The sequence below is a fragment of the Athene cunicularia genome (genome assembly GCF_003259725.1).
Source record: "Athene cunicularia isolate RWA chromosome 18 unlocalized genomic scaffold, athCun1 chr18_part1, whole genome shotgun sequence".
Taxonomy (NCBI): Eukaryota; Metazoa; Chordata; class Aves; order Strigiformes; family Strigidae; genus Athene; species Athene cunicularia.
Window position 1 is genome coordinate 12,707,478 of NW_020799123.1, and position 16,409 is coordinate 12,723,886.

Below are 16,409 nucleotides of genomic sequence, written 5' to 3' on the forward strand. Positions count from 1 at the left end.
AGCCCTTCGTGCTTCTGCAAACGGAAGAGCCCCCAGGACGGAGGGCTGTCTTTACGGAACGCTGAAAGGCGAGACAGCCCTCGCTGCCTGCACGGGAAGGGCCCTCGCCGCTCCGAGCGCAGCCGCTCGCCCCCAGCACGGGACCTGTAAGGAGCTTCGCTCTTCCCAGTAACAGCCTGGACTGGCATCCTTCCTCATGGACAGTGAAGAGGGGCTGCCCAGCATGGGGTGGGTACGGGCTGCCGGAAAGGAGGTGAATGTTCCGCTGCAGAAGCACTGACCAGACTCTCGAGAGGAATGTCACTTCGTATGTCAAACGAAGAAGAATCTCCCCTTTCCCTCCTCAGTCCCTGCTTTGCTGAGGTCGGAGAAAAAGCAGTGAGGGTCACAGATCTGGCTCTGCGTTATCACTCATGCAGACAAATGTTTATGAAAGACTAAGCAATCAACTCTGATTAAACACTTCTTAGCAGCAGAAGTGAAGAATGCTCTATCAAAAGCTATAAAACAAAATTTATCCTGACGGAAAAAAAAAAAAAAAGCAATCCGTTTTTATTTGATTGGTTAGAGGAAGCCAATCTGGAGTTAACAGCAGCTAGAAGCAAACAAGAGATAAAATGCAGAAATAAACCACACAGAACAGAACACGGAACAAACCCCAGTGAAGCGGGGAAGCGCTCAGCTCTGAAAGGAAAGTCTCTTCACCTGTTCTGGCCCTTTGTCGAACATCTTCCTTGTCCTGGGGAACTGGTGGGAGTGGGGAGTGTACTGAACGCCCACGCTGCCGACGTTGGCCGGTCGCACGGACGTGATGTCCCGACTGACCGGCTGCTTGGTCACGTCGTTGGTCAGGCTGGAGCTGCTTGTGCTGGTGGTTGGAGGTGACCCTCTAAAGACCAAAAAATAGAGGGAACGGATTTAGGGATCACTGGACACGAGACTCCCGTGTGTGAGTTACGTCACTTTTACTTGGTTTCTGTCTTTTAAGGCTTACCCATCACTGCTGTGCTTCCTCCACAAAAACAAACCAAAAGAACAGAATCCCCCCCGTCCCCTCCGACAGACACACAAACCCCAAAGCAAGAGTGAACCCTGACTGTGCCAACTCCAGAGTGAGGATCAAAAAAATGAACATTTTGGGAACCTGCGGGCCCAACAGTCACAGGTCACGATGCCTGACCTAAGGCACCGAGACTCACCCTGGATTTCCACGGGGAGACTGGAAGTCCTGTCAGCCCACAGAAGAGCATTTTGATTTACGTGTAAACTGAGATTTTCGCACCTTATTGCACAGTTACATGATACTATAGAAAACACTAAAAAACCACCACTGTGCAGTTCTGGCCCCTCCGTTCCAGCTCCACGCCTTACTGGCGCTCCCCGATTACGGCACCGTGGTGTTTTCTCTTGGAGAGCAGGTTTGGGGAAATAATAAAATTTCCAAATCCTAGCTTGGCCCATACCATTATCGCTATTTTCTTGCAGCTTAAGGCACTGCTTGTTGATCACCAGATAACCCTGGCTTTTATCAGCTGAAAGGGCAGAAAATACAGATCAGACTTCAATGGGAAATCTGGATACCACAGAGCCCGGCCAGAGTGCACCAGTAAAACCAGCAACATTTAGCTCGTCCTTTCAATCCATCTTTAAATAACTACTGTGGCTTGTTACTCTTTGTCCTAAAAAGGATAAAAGGAAGAAAGTCCCCACCTTTTCCCAGAGCTTTTGTTTCTGAACACCTCACCAGCTCTAAGACAAGAAGCTACTGAGACCTCGGAGTGTTCTCTCCCGGGGGCAGTTAACTGGGACGGCGGCTCAAGCGGGGCCCCCGAACCCCACCCCGAAGTGCCGGAGGGTGACACTGGCGCTTACCCGACTTGGTGGATGTGCATGCCCTTGTTGGTGGGGCTGGCGGGGGCAGACTGAGTCAGCGAGGAGGTGTCGAGGATGCGCTGGGGGCGAGCATTTACTGTTGCCTAGAGATAAAAAAACCACAGCGGAGTCCTGAGCAGCCAAGACTGCAGAACCCCGGCCGCAGTTGTTTGTTATCTAACACAATTGCACACCTGGGGTTAAATGAAGTTAAGCTCTCTGTCGCTGTGTGGGGGTGTTTAAAAATGTATATGAAAAAAAGCCCCTGTGCAGTTCCCAACACATAAGATGATTTTACTACCTTTTTAGTCAGAAAACACTTACCAGAGAGTAAGTACCCTTCTGTTACTCACAGGGAAATGGCTCTGACTAACACATAAGCCTCTTCCCTAAACCAGCTGCAGCCCAGGACCCGCACCGTCCCTGCGCAGCCCGCGGGCAGGCAGAGCCCCGGGCTCCCCTTCAGCAGTCGGGCTTCCCCTCGCCCAGGGCGCTGCCGTTCTTGCCACCACGAGAACTCAAGCCCGCGCGACCCTGATTTGAGGCAGAACTCTCCTCGAGAATCTGGCAGCTGCCCGCAGCCGCCTCCTGTTTGCTGCTCCCCCTCCCCTAAGGAGGGCTGTGACAGGGGGGCCCTTTCCACCAGCTACAAGAGACCTGTTTCTGAAAAAGCCTGAAAAATTATTGTCCTTACTCCTGGGGAAAGCCTCAAAAAAAAAAAAAAAAAAAAAAAAAAAAAAGCGCACAGACAGCCACCTCACCATCTCGCACTCCTCCGGGCTGAGCACGCTGCTCACGGCGTGCAAACAAGGCTCCCCTTCGGGAAGGGAGAAGCCTCCCGTTGCTTACAGACTCCTTTCGCCCTCTTCCACAGCACCCCACCTTCTGCGAGACGTTTGAAATTTCTCCCATATTGAAATATATTTTAAAGGAAGCCCCAGACTGGCACGAAAAAACCTGAAGGGACACAAAACGGCCATCCCACGGGCAAGACGACTTTCATCCTCTCTCTGCACAGTAAGAAAATCCGCACACGTCCTGCAGCACGAGAGCTGAGCAGGGTCTGGGGGGGGGACACACACTAGGGCTGGTGTCCAGCTGAAACCCAGCTGAGCCAGGTGAGACCAGCAGCTACTGAAACACAGGGCGCTCAAAATCCAGAGCTGCACACACGGTCCTCTGGAGCCCAGGCAGGCAGCGGGCTTTTACAAGTGAATGCCTCTCCAAAGCAGGACCAAGAGCCAGCGTGAACAGCAGCGCACAAAGCCCACACACCTCTGCTGCGGAGAGAGATCCGAGGCGCCGGCGCTTGGGCACCCTGCCCTCTCCTGAGCTGACCTCACCCTCCCAGGTTTCCACCTCCCTCGCTTCGACGGGCTTTGAACCCTCCTGACCAGCGTCTGTTTGGCTGCAGAGCGCAGGGGCGGCGATGCCGCTCCCGGCACAGCTCACCTACGCTGCGGCACACCGCTGGCAAGAGAAGTGCCCCGACCTCCGGCTAGCCCGGCTGCCCCCTGAGCTAGCCACCTCGGACGAGACTGGCTCATTTTGTGTTATTTTCCTCCTTTTCATGTGGGGGTGGGAGAGGATCGAAAGGCCACTCGTCTCTCAGGAACGCAGCGGGGCCTCCGGTGAGCAGGTGCTGCTACATGGGGCTGGGGCAGACAATCACACCATGGGAATGGCAAGAAGGTAGAAACAATTTAGAAACTAGTGGCATATTATTATTCAAAACTAATTTTAATTAGTCACGGAAGGCTCAGTTTTAAGATTCTCCCAGGGAGGTCTCTGCCACCTGAAATGGGTCAGGTCACCTTGTTTCACAGCAGAGGGACAGGGTCAGCTCATGACAATTTGCTGAAGGGGTACACAGATGAGTGTGGCAGACAGCCTCCCTCTTCCCAGGAAAAATAAAAAAGCAATTTCTTTTCTGGAGGCAGCGAGCAGTGTGAGGGCCACAGTTCCGTGATATGACTGTATTTTGCTGGAGGCAGCAGCTCCCTGTTTCCTGGGGATTTGCTCCTCTGCCAGTCAAATCATCTCTTTTTCAGGAGGGGAGATGGCAATCCATAATTTTGCAAATTGAATCCTGGTTAAAAAAAGAGCAGACTGTCAGAATTACTTGCTCATGCACAGAAAAGCCTGCACCAAGGAGTGATGTCGTGGAGGAGTAACTCCCGGGATAATTCGGCCTCAAGCCTTCCATTACAAACAGCTGGATGAAGCAACCTGGCAGGAAGCAAACTTCCCTTAATTAACTGTAATTTCAAAAAGTCTTAAAAGGCCAGCGCTGATTACTGTGTCCTTTTTGTTTGTTTTGGTTACGTGCAAAAAAAGCACATTTTTGGATTTTTTAAAAGATCAGGCTGGGAATGAGAGTTGTACCGTTCCAATCTGCATCATAAACATAAATCACAACACAGCCGCAATCTGTGTGAGAACTCGCGGTGTCTAATCAGCCCATGAAATAAAGCGGCACATTTCACATCCAGGAAGCATGCACGTCTGTGCAACCTACTCACCGGCTGCTCAGAAAGACATCGCCCTATTTAAAGACCACTGGAGCTCTCCTGGAGATGAAGATCTACATTCGTGGCTCCGTTCAAAACACGGAACAGGACTGGTCTCATTTGAAAACAAAAATGCTGCTTTAAATTCAGGCAGCGCCTCGCAAATGGGTGTTTTACAAAGGCAGACTCACAGACTGAACTTCTGGAGGGTCCCCAGACGGGCAGCGCTGGCCCCGTGTTGGCTGCGGGGGGTTCAGAGCGCGGCAGCGGCTCCTCTGAGCTCCCCGAGCACGCGGCCCTGCCCGGGCGCCTGAGCGCCCGCACGGCAACCCGCCGACACGACTAACACCTGCCCGCTCCAAATGACCTTGAAACACCGTGAAGACTTAAAGCCCGGAGCGTGGCGACCTTCGGAGGCGCAACAAGCCCCCGGCCTGCAGGCTGAGCCCTCCCAGCCCCGCGGCATCGCGCCGGCCACGGCGCTCGCTCCGTCCTGCGCAAGCAAACCGCAGCTGCCAAGTTCCAAAAGAAAACCTCTCGTTCCCTGAATTTTGTATTAATTACAACAAAAGGGTTAAACCCCCAGAATATTCAAGTGCTTTGCTTCACCTGAAGGAGTATTTTTAAGCAATAAAAGAAACTTGTGTTCTCATGCAAACAGTATGGAGAATGCACTGCTTGCACATACTCGGGAGGACCAAAGGGCATCCAGGCTCCTCCCTTTTACAGCCGACAAAGCTCCTTTAGCACCAAGGAAAGATCTCAGGAAACAGTTAACACGAATTTAATTGTTACTAATTTGCATCACCCATCAGACAACTCCTATAATCCGTCTGAGCTCTCACCAGCAGAGACACAGAGTTCAGGCTGCAAATCCTGGCAGCGCCGCTCGCAGCGGGAGCTTTGTCCATAATGAAATGAATAAAGGCCAGAGCATAACCCAGGATCTGGAGCCTTAACTTCCATTGTGGTGGGCTATTAAATAGTTTAGTTTTTAGGTTTGGTTGTTTGGTGTTTTTTTTTTTAATAAAAAAGCCTTTTTAGCAGCCACCGAAGCCAGGTGGTGGTGGCCAAAGCAAAGCCCACAGTATCACGAAGCGCACAGCAGTCAGCCCACTCTACATGTAGCTGCCCAAACTGCTGGACAAAATTGCACAGTTAAATACTTTCCTTATGAATCTTATGGCTACGGCAAAGAAGAACAAATCAGTTCTGTTCCCTGAAGCATCTCCGAAGAAATAACCTGGTAAATGGGAATGTTTATTGTTTTGCAAAGCCATCGGAAAAGCCGTTGCCTTTGGAAGCCGGGGCAGAGCTGATGTCCCAGAAGCGGAGCAGAGATGCAGGACACCCACCCACTCGGTCCCACCCAAGACCTTTAGGTCCAAACTTGTCGGAATCAACACAGGATTTACCAAATGAGCCACGACATTCACTACGGGCATCACAGCAACGATCAGAGCCCCCGCTGGCTCCGCAGACCCTCAGCTGTCTGCAGGGCACGGCAGCATCTCAACACCGACACTTCTCCACTAGCACAGGGGGAAACCCTGAGACAATATTTAAGACAGGAAAAGCGGATCTGGTTCCTCTTTATCTCTCTTTTAATCTCATAGTAGGAGTAACATTTCATTTTGCAAAGAACCTTCCAGAATACAAAACCAAAATAGTTCCATGCATCTAGAGCAGATAGAGGGAAAGGTTTCACCTTTTCTGATTCACCTCCTTTTGACGTCTCTGGCCTGACAGTAATTTGCTGTACACCTGCATCATCAGGGAAGGGCTGATCTCATTGCCCCCACTGTCAAAACAATCCTCTATCCCAAATCCCAGACTTTACCACTCACTGACACGTATACTTAAATAAAAGAGTTCAAATAAGTAACTATTTTCTCAATAGAAAATCAGGTTTAAAAGCAAGAAATCTCTAAGGCATTACAATGGTAGCGTACAATGCTGGCATCTCTTACTGCAACTTCAGTTTAGAAGCCTAAGTCTGAAGATTTCGGATTACTGGCTGGAAACCATCAGTAAGAGACGTCACCTTGCGCTGCAATGGCTCATGGGCTGGATGCTTGAGCAGCTACAAAGCACGGGGGGGGCTGCGCTCAGCTGCTCGACACCGACTGGGGCAGGAGGAGGGCGGCTGGTGAGAAGATGTTCTGGGGTGGCCTGGCGCTTCGTTTCGGGCGGAAGGCGAGGGTGCCTCTCCAGCTCCCCAAGCTGGCGATTCTGAACCAGCGGTGATGGCAGCCTCCAGGGACATCTTGTCACCCTTGGAGGATGAAATGGGATGAGGATGGTGGTTTAGGCGGGTTAGGCCTGGGTTGGAGAGGTGAGTAGTGGCAGGGGTGTCTGCATGCTGACTCACATGTACTAGTTCACCTGGATTGGAGAGCCGTTGTGGCTTCAGTCTGCAGGCCAGTCCCACTTGCATAATCTAAATCAGTTTGCAAACGGATAATTTAATGAAGTATATTTAAGGTTTCTCCCAGGGACTGATCTAGATAAGTAGATTTCTAAACAAGACCTACTGTCTAAGGTCTGAATTTATACCCTAGAGCAATCCCAGGCCCTCCCCCATGTACTGTATTTTACCTGATCACAGGTGTGCTTATCTCGAAGCATTAAACGCTCCTTCTGCAACAGATCCAGACTCAACTAGGCAGAGCCCTCCAACGGACCCACTCGGTTCGGTCTGCCTACACTTTGCCTAAGCATGAAAAAAATGCACGTACAGAACCTCACAGACAGGCAGGAACAGGAAGACGTACCTTGTAGGCAATGCTGTTGAGAACTTTCATAGCCAAGTCGGAGACATCGGGATAGGGGTCGGCAGCTAGGTGAAGGAGTACTCTCCAAATTTGGGTATAAACACTGTTGAAACTCACACCTAAAATAATAAAAAAACAAAACAAAACAAAGCCCCACAGCACATGACAATCCATCAACTCAAACTCTTTGATCTTATGTGAGAAAATTCATTAGAACTCCAAACATCATAATGACATCTAAGAAAACATCAAGGGAAGAGCTCAAAAACACCCTCCATGGGCATTCTGTCTCTGTTTTGTCTTTCTTTGTGAACTCTGCAAGGGCTTGTAAAGTGAAAGTGGGAGAAACCAAAATAAATTAAAGCAAATCTCAGTAAACTTCAGTCAAACTGCTAGTTTTGTAGGCTCCCGAAGGAAAAAAAATCTGAAAAGGCCAAACGGATAACGTCTTTGGATTGCCTGAACGAGAACACTAAGTGGTATAAACCCCCCGTTACTGGCTTGTACCTTTATGGTTCTTTTTATTGATGTTTTAAGCATTAATACTCAGCTTGAATGTTCAGGGTTTTACATATTCTACAAATTTACCAAACATCTAAATGTTAAAAATGAAGCTTTAGGACCTGCACCTTTGTGAAGCAATAAGTCTGGCTGAGTCTTTCCTATTGACATTTGTATCGGTTCCTCAACTGCCAATTTGTTATTTAATGAGAATATCTGCTGTTTGGTATTTCAGCAGAAGGGACTCACAGATTCAAAGTACAAATCAAATTAATAACCATTTGCAACAACTGACAAAATTCTGTGAACGTTTCATTTTGCTGCTTTTAGGCAAACCTTTAATTTGTTATTCCTCCTTCTAACCCTCACAACGTCTGATAGTTGTAACACTGTCACTTGGGACTTGAGCCATTTGGACAGTATTAAAGTGGTTGCACTAACAAAAACGGGAACTAAAATAGGGATTTGGGATGAGTCACAATCGATGGTAAATGACAGAGCAAGCTGTTACTGCATTTCCTTTCGTGTTTCTGGAGGCATCTAAATATAAGGTGTTGAGTTAGGAAGAAAGGGCTCCTCGGCCAGCACGCAGCCTCTCGCCCTGCACAGCTGCTAAGCCCGATACTCAAACCAACAGAAAAGAGACGTGGACCGCCCGGTTTTAAACTCGGGCCGCAGAAGGCAGGTAACAAGGCTCAGGAGCGTGCGTGCCGCAGGGCAGCCCTGCCTGCCTCAGCCGAGGGACCCGCTCTTCTGCCAGGAAAACTCCCCAGCACGCGATGAAGCGTTCTGCAAAGCGCAGAGGCAACGACCTAACTCCGTCCTCTGCAAAGGAAAGGGTCCCTCGCTCAGCTGACGCCCGAAGGGTTCCCACGCCCGGTCTGCTGAGAGTTGGAGGCTCGCCCCGACGTTGGGGACGGCACCGCTGGGACGGCGGCTGGGGGCCGCTGCACCACCGCCACCCCAGGCAGTCCCCACCGCGCCAGCACGCGGGGCCTGGCACAGATACGACGGCGGGAAACGCCCCCCGGAAAAGCGAGGACGTGGATCACGTGAGAAAGCAATGCCAGCCGTCGAGGGGCGCTGACCTGCCCCACCCGGGCCCCGCGGCTCTGAGCCCCGCGCGCACGGGAGCGGGACCTGAGCAGAACTCAAGGGTGCAGGTTCGAGCTCGGGTTTTGGCCTTGGTTCTAACACGCAAAAGCCGTTTGTCTTTTTCAGAAGCTCTTTATCCACGTGTAAATAAACAAAATGTCGATACACAATAAAGGCTCCACTCCGAAGAGGGTCGGGCCTCCCGACCACGAGGGGCGGTGATCCAGTGCTTGTCTGTCTACTCCAGGCTTACTGGCCATTTAGGTTTTATTTTTGCAATTGTCATGTTCATCCTGGAAGCTTCTATTACCGAGGAAAGAAAAAAGGGAGGGGGAAGGATAAAGAACAAGAGAGGGAGAGAGATGAAGTGCTACGAGCTGTGGGAGGCAAAACAGCCCCAGCCAGGGAAGCAGCCAGCCAGGTACTGTCATCCCAGGTCCGCTCCGAGCTCTGCCTCCTACATGTGGCCCTGGGCAGAGTTACATAAGGACCGATGGGAAATCTGAACGGCTCGATTTCTTTTAAAGCCCTTGAAAGACAGTAAAAGGAAAGGGAGAGAAAGGGAGAGCAAGAGGGTACCCACCAGACTTCCTGGTGTCTCTGATAACCACCTCGCTCGTGACGCGTCACGAAATAAAAACCCAGCGACATTTTTTATACATCTGAGCATCATGAGAAAAACAGATTTAAACCAGAACTGCGCCAGTGCCATTCCTCATCCACTCAGCAGCCTTTGAAAAGAACAGAGGGAATTTCTACAAAGGCATCTCAGGCTCAGAGCTGGTGCTCCAAGGACCGGTCCTTTCTTCTGCCACCCCCCCGCCCGTGTTAGTGTTGTTCACTGCACTGATTCAACCGAGTGACACATCTGACACTGCTCCTCGTAAAAACCTGAGCGCCGAGGCAGTGGGATAATGGAAGGCAGCAGAGGTGGCAGGAGGAACAGCAGCTTGATTTCATGTAATGGACTAAGATGCAAAAAATATCCATGAGATGCAAACAAAGAGCCGAGCAAGGGGGACGGGGTGTTAATCTAAGCAGACAGCTCTGTAATTAGTCAGACTGATTCAAAGCTGGTTAAATGGACCTTGCAGTATAGATTTACGTTTACAAAATGATTCCTCTCTACTAAGAATGTCAAAAATAAATTGCCTGCCTTTACTGACGGCTTTGATTTCCTTTGCATACGCGTAGCGCTCGGTTCAATTCCACCGCGAGCACCACGCACGGCCCCGCGGCCGCGTCCCGAGCGCACCAAGGGCAGAACCACGCTGGACGCAAAAATGACTGATAATGGGTTTATTTACTCTTTTTGATTTGCCAGGCTTTGCCAGGGTTTCCTTCAACCCCCTGTAAAAACCACTGCGGGGATTTTAAGTGCTGACCTCCAGAAGAAGGTGCAGTCCCCTCCCCGCCCAACACAGCAGCCAAACCAGAGCGACACTGGCCCGGCGCTGCCGCACGCCTCGGGCCAGGGCAGCTCCTGCGCCCGTGGGGAAAGGCACGTTAAGAAACCTACAGCTGAAATATCTCAGACTGAACAGTACCGAGGCCTCAGGTACCTACAATGGAGGCTAATCCCACCTGCGTGGCTCACGTGTGCCCCACAAGTCTCTCCTCTTCCCGCGAGCGACACAGAAGGTCCGGGGAGAGCTGCTCGGATGAAGGGAACATCCGAAATCCCCATCGCTCTCGGAACTGCACCTCGACAGAGGCCGCCAGCAGCCTGTTCCCCGGAGGAGCAGCAAATCAGCATTTCCTGCACAGACCTGACAGGCTGCGAGCTGGTTCCTTCGCACGGGGCCAGGCGAAGGGCTTCCCGCACGCTCCAACCCGGCGGCGATTCACACGGCAGAGCAGGAGCTTTCCATGTTTCAGCAGAAACAGAAGCAGCTCGTGAGGAAGAAGTCTGTTCCCTCAGAGCAGGGAACGTCCCTCTGGACCAGGGCTGTCACAGCCAACACCAAAGTAGCCCACCATGACCAGGCTCTACATCGACCTTCCATTTCCAAAACCCACCCAGATCCCTGTATTTTGCTACTATGCAAGTTACTATTTATAAGTAGTGCTGATGGACCAGCTCCTCCTCACTGTGTCTGTGCATCTAAACGTACTGCCTAGTGACTGAGAAGGAGGCTCTACCTGTCCCCACACTCACTCCCCTATCTGCTCTGGCTCCCTGTCCACCTACTCCTCCCGCTCTCCTCATCCTCACCGCAGCGACCTCCCGCTCTGTTGCTCTGAGGCAGCTCCTCAGGACAGACCCTGCGACATGGCAAACAGTTTTCTGATCCAACCTCTCCTGCTGGAAAAGAGAACTATTCCCCAGCATTTCATCGCTCCCAGGTTGGTTTTCCTCCTCCTTTGATCGTTCCTTAACACGATCATTCCAGCGATGCTCTCTGTAGGACAAGGACTTTAATCACGCAGTTTGGATACGAATAATCAAGCCTCAAGGTATGCAAAACCCCCATCTTAATTCCTTCCGTTGTCCTGTCTTAAAACTAAACTAAAAATTTCCAGGACACCAAGATTAATGACTAGTTGTATGGAAAAAGCAGCAAAGCTTAGCTTCCCATCCAAAGCGATGTCTTCGTTAACTAACCAAAACCTGTCTCTTGCCAGCTTGGAAACAGAAATAAATATCTCCTCTGGTACGGGACTGTCTGCCCAAGGGACGCTCTGCCAGGAAACAGCCCACCTAGAGCAAGAGCTGCATTTGGGAGGGGCCTATGGTTCACTGGGAAGCTGCTTGTAAAATGGTACGAGAAGGAATGGAGAGGTTTTCCTCAAGTTTACGGGAAGAAACCTCGTGTGATGCCGCAATGTCAGTAAAGTGGAGAGACCGATCAGCACAATCCTCTAGCACCATGTTCTGAAAATCACAAGAGGAAGAAAGCCCTGAGCATCAGTGAACCAGCAGAGTACAGAACACAGAATTAAACTGTGGTTGAAAATTTCTACTTTGATGATTACAGACCAGATTTCGGCTTTGGTTTGAGTCTACCCTGAGCCCAAAGCACCCTCGTCAGTGCTTGGCCTGTCTCAGCTACTTGGCCAAGTCATTACTGCAGAGCCAAATCACTGTTACCTCCTCCAACAGACACAGAGTAGAGCAAAACATTTCTTCAGACGAGTTTATCACCCCGGTGGACTCCCCTCCCAGTTACCCCACCCCAGCTAGCTGCAGAGCAGTATTTTATTGCACACTAAAACTTTAAAGAAAGGGGTGAATTGGAGCCTGGGCCGGCTGTGCAGCAGCCGCAGCGCTCCTGAGGGGGCTGGACCTGGTGGCATTTTGAAAACTCTTTCCTTGGGGAGCAGGAGAGCACACTCTGGAAGATGGTGATTCTTCCATAGAAATGAAAAAAGCCTGGCTTGCAGCAGGCAAACGCTGAAGGTAATGGGATTCCGTGTGAGTTATGAATTTTAAACACTTCGATGAGCTCTGTCGTTTCCAGCTGGAGACGAGCTCTTCCGATTGAATAGGAATGAGGGAGGCTTTGGAGAGCTGTCTTTTTGTTTCCCTAGGTCTCCCTCACTCATCTCTAGCTCATCTCTAGCTTCTTTTCCGACTGCATGTAAAGCTCTCGTGAGACACGCACAGGCCATCACAGCGTGCTCCAGTGGAAATGAGCAAACTCAAGTTCTAGCTTCAGATGGAGAGAAATCTCCTAACGTTCCTGTCAGGCTTTGGAAGACCCAATTTAATCACCTACAACCAAAAGCAAATTAATTGATCAACACATGATTTTAAACTGCCACAGGGGCTCAGGAATTACAGTCCTAGAGTCTTTCAGTTCAGGAGAGCCAAATCACTACTGCTTCTTCCAGAAAATACTGAGCAGAGCAAAATTCGGCTTCAGTCAAGGCAAGTCTGTCACCCAGGTGGATTCCTCTCTCTCTTTCCACTGATATTTGAAGACCAGAAAAATATGGGCACGTTTACAGATTACAAAGAAAATTCAGAGTCTTTCTCTCATTTCTCTGCAGCATGCTGCCATCCCTGCTCCCTGGAAGGAGGCTGTTCCAACAGCTCCTGCCTGTTGTCTGTGTTATCATCCCAAAATGGTTCAGGCTGCTCGAAAAACTACAGCTCGTTTAAAGCCATGCTATTGTAGCAGTCAGACACAACTGGGAAAGGTACTTGAAAAACAGCTGAGTCGAACTGGCTTAATATAAACGTTCCAGTTTTGGTCTACAAAAGAACTACAGATCATCCATTACACACCGATCAGCCACGCGCTGCGTAAGCACAGGTCAAACCCCCTTCCTCCTCTGCTGCAGCACCTCACCCTGCAGAGTTCTGAACGCTACCCGGAGAGGCAGGCGCCAGGAAAGGGACTTCGAGTGGTGTTAAAAAGTTCAGGGCTGTTAGTGATGGTAGAGCTGCTTATCTGGGAGGAAATAACGAAGAGGGGATTGATTGGAGGCAGCGGGATCAGCCCTGGAAATTTTGGCACAAAAGCAGATTTCTGTGAAACACTCGGTCTTTCTGCTTTTAAGACACAGCCTGGGATTTCTTCTTTTTTAAGTCCTATTTTAACAAAGTACGTACAGACCTGCATAGGAAATGAGCTAGGGTAAGGCTGCCTTGGATGAGTAACACCATGCAGTGCTGGACAGAAATACAACCCGCGTGGAAAACACCCGGGGGAAGCCGCTAGCGCCAGTGCGTCCGGGTGCTCAGGCCACGGGGCGGGGAGTCCTCGCTTCCATTCTCTCACCAGTGGAACTGCAGTGGATGTGAACTCTTGCATGTGCCACATTTTTGTGCTTAAATTCCTGACAGGACTGTTGCAGTGAAGCTTAGAGCTGGAGCCAAGAGCTCTCATTTCCAGCCCCTCCATCAGAGCAGGAGCGACTCTGCTCTGCACGCAGCCTGAGCAGACCCAGGAGCAGCATTTCTCCTGTCTGCAGAAGATTTGTTGGACTAAGATCTAGCAGGAGCTAAGATGTAAACTTTCCACAAAAGCTAGTGCAAGCATGGGAAGAAAGGCGACACTAAAGGGAGGGTCGGAGAGTCTTTACTCACCTATTAGTGAATTCAGAGAAGAGTAAGAGCTGACTCGTCTCATCTTGTCGATAGTCTCAAAGGACAGGATATACTCTTCATTCTCAGGGCTGCCCAAGGTGCTGCTGGCGCTGCTGCTGGTGCTGAGATTCCCAGGAGAAAACGCAACAGAGCTTCCAGCTGCCAAAACAAGAGGGCAGGTGCTGAATCAAGAACTGGCGAGAGAACAATTCTTACCCAGGCACAACTGCTCTTTCCTAAATCCTGCAACACTCAGTGAAGGTGTAAACAAATTCACAACATCCCCTGTTAAACACTGAATGTTTAAATATAGAGTAAGCATCAAGGGGTCAGAAAAGATTCAGTTTAAAATCCATGTATGTTAGGAAGTGGGAAGGCACATTTTTGGTCCCCAAACACTCAGAAAAATCAATACTAATGACCAGAAAATTGAAACTAATTATGTGGGGGCTTCTCATCTAAGCTCTTGGAGCTGGCAGGTGGATCATCTGGGCTGGAGGGTTGGTTTCAGCTCGTGTTGTCTTGCCCGGGGTATTTTCTGGCTTGTAAGAGGCAGGTAAAGAGGAGGTAAAGAAAAATCCAAGCATTTTGAAATCTCACTTACATTCTTCATTCAGGCTGAGGTTCTGCAAGGACTTGTTCAGGTTCCTGGCCGTGGTAACTGCTCGGATGTTCCCGTAAGAGCTGACGGACCGCAGCCTTGGTGTACACGGACCATCTCGCACTGGTGTCAAACTTCCACCCTCTGCGGATGCAAAATTTACCAATTATAGATGTAACCAAAGCAACCGTAGCCTTTTGGTTATATCCCAGCAAATACGTAATTAAAATACTACCAGTATGAAGAGAATTTAGTCATTGCCCTTCAGGCTAAACCAGAACGTGGTGTGACAAAGGATCCGCTGTGCACATAATCAGCCAGGACTACGTGTCTCTGCTGTTTAGGCTGTGATTTTGTTTGATCCAATAAAACCAGGTGAGCCGAGCCTTGCCAGTGCCTGCAGACTACCCAGAGAGGCACAACGACTCTTCTCTCCAGGTCGATGCTGGGCCTCTGCCCAGACGCTCTGCTAGGACACGCTGCTACAGCAGGCGCCATTTAGCAGGCAGCAGTTGTGGGCTTCTGGCTGCTTCTGCTCATTAAAAATCCGGTAAATGTTCTCATTATAAAGAGCGATGGAAATTCTGGTTTCCTGAACAGGCCTAGTTTCAACTCGTATTTCACCCATGACCTGGATAATTATGATTTCCCAAACTTCCTCAGAAAACACACACCGTCGCGTTTCATTTCGCTGCAGAGGTGGCTGCGTTATGGTGGTGGGGCCAATGCTTCCAGTGCCTCCTACTTAGAAATACTTCAGAAATTACTTTTGGGTAAGGAAAAGCACTATAGAAACTGCATGCAATGTTTATTTCCACCAGAAAAAAAAAAGTCTCGAAGGTGGAGAAGCTTATTTTCCAATATGATTTAGTCACTCAGACAACAGGGAGATTAGACTACTCATTGCAGAGATAGCACACGCTCTTGTCTCCAAGTTTCGATTGCAACAGTCCCATTATCCTCCGAGATTTCCAACGTACTTAACATCTAAAGAAAGCATGAGGTTAGCAACAATGTCACCAGGGCTTTTCACTCCTCGCACAAAGCAACAGACACAACACCAGGGATGGGGCCGTAGGCAGAGCGTAAAGTTCTTCATTGCTTCTTGTCTGGCGCTTTGCAGTAGCCGAGAGTGTGGTGGGTTCATTGTTGTGTGGCAAAGCTTCTCGTTAGGTCAACATGACACTGAAGTTTCAGGGATAATTTGAGGAGGGACAAAAAAAAGTCTGGTAAGCCTGAGTATTGCCTTGATAAATATACTTTAATCTTGGTCTGAAAGGAATCCCTTTGAATTTGACAGGCTGTTGTGGCTCTACAGCTTGCTGGTGAGCTATGGCCGGGTTTTAGGCAGAGGACGCACTTCTCCAGTGCCGTATATCAGAGCGCTAAACAGAATCCGAGCTACCCACCACGTCACTCAACTCGGGAGCTACTGGTGCTGTTTGATAAATCACCACCCCCGGGAATTTCATCGTGTTGGGCAAACTTCTTAAATAAAAGTTCCCAAGTGCTTTCAGGCTATACGTTTCCTGCCCGCACAAACCCCAACACCTACCTGTGGCAGCTGGAGAAGGGAGAGGGTAATTCTTCTCTTCCTCCATGAACTGCAAGGCGACGGTGCAGAAATTGCTCTCGTACTGAACGACCAGGTGACTCAGAGCCACCACCAGCTCCTAGGGGAAGAGCAGAAGCAAGGGGCACCGCGTGGTTATGCAGGTCAGAACGATACGCTCGGTACTGCTGATGTCACTGGGTTATTATCCAGACCGATAATCCTCCCTTCGCGCCACAGGGATGAACTAAAGGCCAGACCACTCTGTTTCCAATCTAATTCTTCACAAGTCTTTTGTACCTGGCCGGGCTCCCACCACCCTCCGGTTCTGCCCAGCACCGTCCTGCTGACGGTGTGACGGAGGCACCGGGCCGCTGCCCTCAGCCCCGCGGCAGAGCCTGACCCCTGCCCGGGCCGCGCGGAGCGGAGCTCTCGCCCTACAGCCCGCCCTGTGCCTGCCCCGAGCGGG

At 50.2% G+C, this 16,409-nt stretch overlaps 1 protein-coding gene across 4 annotated transcripts in view; it reads right to left on the reverse strand.

Annotated features, from left to right (window-relative positions):
- RPTOR (regulatory associated protein of MTOR complex 1) overlaps positions 1-16,409 on the reverse strand; it is a 150,558-nt gene that overhangs the window by 33,359 nt on the left and 100,790 nt on the right. For 2 of the 4 annotated variants that reach the window (XM_026860837.1, XM_026860836.1), the window contains exons 18-24: positions 15,944-16,061; positions 14,392-14,532; positions 13,788-13,946; positions 7,157-7,275; positions 6,754-6,822; positions 1,873-1,976; positions 706-889 (exon numbers count right to left, since the gene is read on the reverse strand). In XM_026860837.1, coding sequence (XP_026716638.1) covers positions 706-889; positions 1,873-1,976; positions 6,754-6,822; positions 7,157-7,275; positions 13,788-13,946; positions 14,392-14,532; positions 15,944-16,061 — 894 coding nt within the window. The remainder of the gene's footprint in view (positions 1-705; positions 890-1,872; positions 1,977-6,753; positions 6,823-7,156; positions 7,276-13,787; positions 13,947-14,391; positions 14,533-15,943; positions 16,062-16,409) is intronic. The other 2 variants (XM_026860840.1, XM_026860838.1) reach the window with 1 other exon arrangement.